Source organism: Crocodylus porosus, unplaced genomic scaffold (genome assembly GCF_001723895.1).
Source record: "Crocodylus porosus isolate Cpor-Errol unplaced genomic scaffold, CroPor_comp1, whole genome shotgun sequence".
Lineage (NCBI taxonomy): Eukaryota > Metazoa > Chordata > Crocodylia > Crocodylidae > Crocodylus > Crocodylus porosus.
The window spans coordinates 69476-74287 of NW_017728897.1; the positions used below are offsets into that span (position 1 = coordinate 69476).

The 4812-nt window shown below is 49.9% G+C and overlaps 1 protein-coding gene across 4 annotated transcripts in view; it reads right to left on the bottom strand.

The window, feature by feature from the left end:
* OGDH (oxoglutarate dehydrogenase) overlaps positions 1 to 4812 on the bottom strand; it is a 67744-nt gene that overhangs the window by 21988 nt on the left and 40944 nt on the right. For all 4 annotated transcript variants that reach the window (XM_019556551.1, XM_019556549.1, XM_019556552.1 and 1 more), the window contains 4 exons: positions 4636 to 4751; positions 2011 to 2165; positions 1326 to 1472; positions 532 to 622 (listed from right to left, as the gene is read on the bottom strand). In XM_019556551.1, the coding sequence (XP_019412096.1) occupies positions 532 to 622; positions 1326 to 1472; positions 2011 to 2165; positions 4636 to 4751 (509 nt within the window). The remainder of the gene's footprint in view (positions 1 to 531; positions 623 to 1325; positions 1473 to 2010; positions 2166 to 4635; positions 4752 to 4812) is intronic.

Sequence of the window (4812 nt, forward strand, 5' to 3'; positions counted from 1 at the left end):
TGGATGCTTATCTTGCTGGGATCCTATGACCCCAGCTGACTTCCTGCCCTTTGGGCAGGGGGCTGGACTCAATCTTCCAAGGTGCCTTCCAGCCCCAATGTCTATGAAACCACATTCTCAGGCAGGATTTTGCCAGGACTGAAACCACCATATACTGCCAGCAGAATGGGGAAGTGTCTTGCTACATGTTTTCTGCCTTCCACCTCCATGTTCCAGGTCTGCCCCTATATTCAGCTGTGGTTAATCAGAGCTTCTTGAGCTACAGAAATTTCTCCTGAGATTCCATCAGCAGATTGGACAGGGGAAGAGGAGGGCACTAGGCTTCATTTGTGGTATGTCTGCCAAAAAAAAGATCACCTCCCAGCCAGCTTATATGAAGGACACAATAGAAAAAGCTTGGGACAGAAGTTCCTGTGAGGCCTGGCATGCTAATCCAATTTGCTTCCTGCCTTCCTCACCCTCCCAAGAACCCTAGTCATGTCCTTGATCAGCTCCAGGCTCACTAGCACTCTCGGGAGGAGAGCCACTCACCTCGTCAGCAGCCTCCAGCTTGGAGTCAAACTGGCAGAAGATCTGCTCCAGCTCCTTGCGGATGACATTGGCCAGAACATTGAGACGCCCCCTGTGAGAGCAACCAGAGTTAGTAATACTGAGATCTCATACAGCCTGCCCAGAGATGGACCCTCCATCCCTCATCCTCCAGGCCCTACCTAGGACTCAGTGCCTGAAGAGGGCAGAGGTAGGGTGCCTTCCCATGGTTGGTTCCACAAAGAGCTCCTCTCTCAAGCCTGTCTAATTACTGCCAGCCCAGCCAGAATCCAGCAAAGATACACCAAGGAACTTGCATACTACACATTTCTTAAGCAACCTGGATGCAACTGGCCAATGACATCCTCATAAGGCCACATCTCCAAGCTGCTCCATGCAGCGCACCTAAGTGACAGGATCTCTTTAGCAGAAGCTGCTACATCCACCTTGGAACCACAAATTGTGGGGATGCTCCTCTCCCATCCATTGCAGCCCAGGAATATCCAGGCAATAAAAGCTTTGCAAGCTGGCCAGTTTGTGCAAGATACCTAGAGACCTTCTATAAGTGGATACCATGATTATGTAACATAGCTTGAGAGCAGCCACCAGCGAGTGTAAATTCATGACCAAGGACTGGGTGATGGACAATTCGATTTCTTACCCTTGATCAACCGAGTAAAATCCCTTAAAACAATGCAACTGTCTTTGGAAAAAGGCCCACTGACCACAGCTAGAGAAAGCTAAGTCTTCAACCCCTCCGACCTGAAACCCAGCTAGTTTATGGGGTTGTGTATTACCTGTGGGGCATGCCCATAATAACATAGTCCACCCCCTTCTCGCTCGACTTGTCAATGATAGTTTTCAGAGCGGGGATCAGCACCTCGCAGCCTTCCAAGCCAAAGCGCTTTTCTGAGGACCATTTCCGATGTAGGAACTCCTCAAACCTGAAGGGCAGAAGCAGAGAGAAGTCACTCAAAAGGCTACAGCTTACAGGATGGGGAATAAACAACTCCATAGGATAGTGCTGATGGAGGATATACATCAAATTCTTCTCTTCTGGACAGTGAAAACCTGTTCGAGGGCAGCTCCCAAAGTTTTGTTCTGGAGAACATGGCAACACAACAAGTCCAAGATCCAGACCAAAGAAAAAAAGGACCAAATGAGTTTACATTTTAGGGATCTTCCTTACAAAAAAAAAAATCAACACTGTATGGAAAGTATGTACATGCACATACAGAGATGCTCTACACGTGGATTCATGCATCACCAAACAGCCAACTTCAGAAGAGGGCTGGAAAGCACTTTGAGACCATCAGACCACCTAGATGGGACTCCCACAGCATTTCAACTAGGGGGACCAGAATGTTGCTTTAGACAGGAGAGCTGGTGGCTCTAACAGGACATCCCATGGCTGGAAGAGGACACCCCCAACCTATTCACTATAAGGCTGCAGGGTAATGTCATTCAAGGACAGTGGAGTACCTGGTTGATCGCACCAGCCTGGCCAGCAGGGTGCGTTTTTCCTCACTGGTAAACTGCATGATTCCTGGGGTCTCAAATTTCTGCCGTATCCATTGACACTGCTCCAGGTCATTAATGAACATGAACTCCACCCCGATGTGCTGGCAGTAAGCCATCTAGGCAAACACAGCAAAGAGGTGTCAGATAAAGCAGACCCAAGGCTGGTTTTTCTCCACCTTGGAAAAGCATATGCGACTAGAAACTTCCTTAAGACATTAAATTATAGTGGGACTAGAAAACATCCACCTCATTGCCTTGTAGGTCAATGTTGCCTGTGTTACCAAGACTGAAATGATCAGGGCCTGAATAGCATTCCCACTGGCTTCACTTACTGCCTGGAATTAAGCACAGCTGGTAGATGGCCCAATCATACTGCAATGAGACCCTGGTACCCCTAGAACTAGGCTAAGATGGGTTCAGAAGGTATCCTAGAGAAGCAGGGCTGGAAGGGACCTCCAGAGGTCCAAGGTAGGATCAGCCCTGTCCAAACCATCCTAGACAAATTCATTGTCCAACCTCTTTGTAAAACTACTGTCAAGTCTGACAACACCAAACATCACACCCGAACCTGCCACAGGTAAAAGCAGGAAGACCACAGAGGCCAATATCCTGCTTCTATGAAAAAGATTGTTAATAGATGCTTGAGATACCAAGCAGAGGCTGTGCCCCCATTCCAGAAGGTAGCAACCCACTTCCCCCTCACCTCAGTCCATACCAATCTGAATGAGGGAAAAAAATTTTCACGACCCCAAATGCACCACTGGTCTGGTCCCAAGTGAAGACGTAAGATCCTCAAGCCAGCAATCTCCAGATTTAGTCCCAGCAGGAGCATTGGCACAGCCCAGTCACCATCCCCAGCCTGGGCTACAGCCCCATGTCTGAAAGAGGCTTACAAATCCCCAGCCCCATGGAACAGCAAGCAGGGAGAAAAGGAGCAACCAGTCAAGCCCAGAGGCTTGGGAAGTCTCCATAGCAGAACAGACATTGCTACCTAGATCATCCCGGTCCAGTAGCTGTCCAACCTCTCCTTGAACTCCTCCAGCGATGGAGAATCCACCCCTTCCTTGGGCATCTATTCCAAGTTGCCACCACCTGTCCACTTTTCGGGAAGCCAGGCTCACACAGTGGTGCTCCCTGTTCTGAAATATTCCCTGGCTGAAGATCACACCCCATACAACAGCTGCAGTGGGGTGGAGCAGGCAGTGCCCCATTCCCAACACCCTGGCAGGCGAGGGAGTTCAAGACAAAAACTAGAAGCTCTGCAGGGTGAGGCTGGAGCAACAGTGCCTGGAACCAACCCATTACAATCCCTTATTCAGTGCTAGAGTCACAGCTAGAACCAGCTCTTTCCAAGAGCACTTAGTTCCCAACAGGTTTCTTACCATAACAAGATCTGCCCTTGGATGTTATAGAACAAGATGAGGAGGCTCAACTCCTAGGTTAAGCCCAACCCAGCCCTTCATGCTGCCTCAAGCAAAGTGTTTGGCAAATTTTTTCATGCAAGATTGTCTATTGTCTCTCTCAGGGAAGGGGGGGGGCGAAGAAGAGGGGTTCCCCTCAGATGAGGTGCAAATGAACACCTGTGGAGACCCAAATATTAAAAGGCAAGGATGCCAGCCCTGGCAAGCTTTGTAGCCAGTGATGAAACACAAACATTCAGATCTATCCCTAAAAAGGAGCCCAACACCCAAGAGAGATGCAGCGATGCCAAGCTGGTTCCAGCTGGGTGCTGCCTTGTTTCTTAGCTAGGGCAGCCATTTCAGTGCTAAGAAGCAGGTCATGTCCAAGGCACCGATTACACTTGGCAGAAAGGGCCTGCAGGCTGGGGATGGTGACCACAAGACATTTTCATACTCAAGGCCACCAGGCTGTCCATAGGGTGATGCATGATTGTTCTCCATCCCTTGGTTACCACAGGACATGACATCAAGTGTTTTCTAAGGGGTGTGGGTGGCCAACCAACCCATGCAAGGCAACTCCCCAAGGTTTTCTACCCAGCTCCTTAGAAGCAGCTTTCTCTGCCCTCATCCCCTGACCGGGGGCCCCATTTCTCCCAATGCCCAAGCTGGGCTGGGACCCACCACTACAACATCTTAGTCAGCCTACAATGGCTCCTTGGCTGAGGTGAAGCTTATAGCCCCCAAAGAAAGCAACTGGAGAAGCAGGATTGCTGAAGGCAAAGACGACAAGACCACCCCACCTCCCCCCTACTAAGAGGTTTATGGAATGGTTTGGATGGGCTGATCCCGCCTTGAGATTGGATTAGATACAACCTCCTAAAGGTCCTTTTCCAGCCCGACTCTTCTCCAATACCAGGTGCCAGCCTATGCCTGCACGACAAACTCACCTCCACCATGCCCCCCAACTCTGGACAGGCTTCCTCTTCCATTAGACGCAGCATGGCCACATCCACATACCACTGTGAGCCAGCTAATGTTACTCTGGGCGTGGGGGTAGGTAACTGCCCAGCCAGACATATGCCCTGCTTGGTGTCACTGGGTACAGTAAATCTATCAGGTAGACCTGACCTATAGGGAATGATGGAAAGAGAATAACTGGGCAATAGGCAACTCAAAGACATCTTACCTCCAAGCGCCGGATGATCTCACGGAGTGGGAGAGCTGATTCATTCCCTCCGATGAAGGTGGTCGTGGGTAAGTGGAAGACCTTGTCAAGATCCGATTCATCCAGCCCGTAAAACCCTGTAGGATTTTCAGTGGTTGGGAAAAGCCAAAGCGGGGGGTGGAAGGGGAAAGAGAGTTG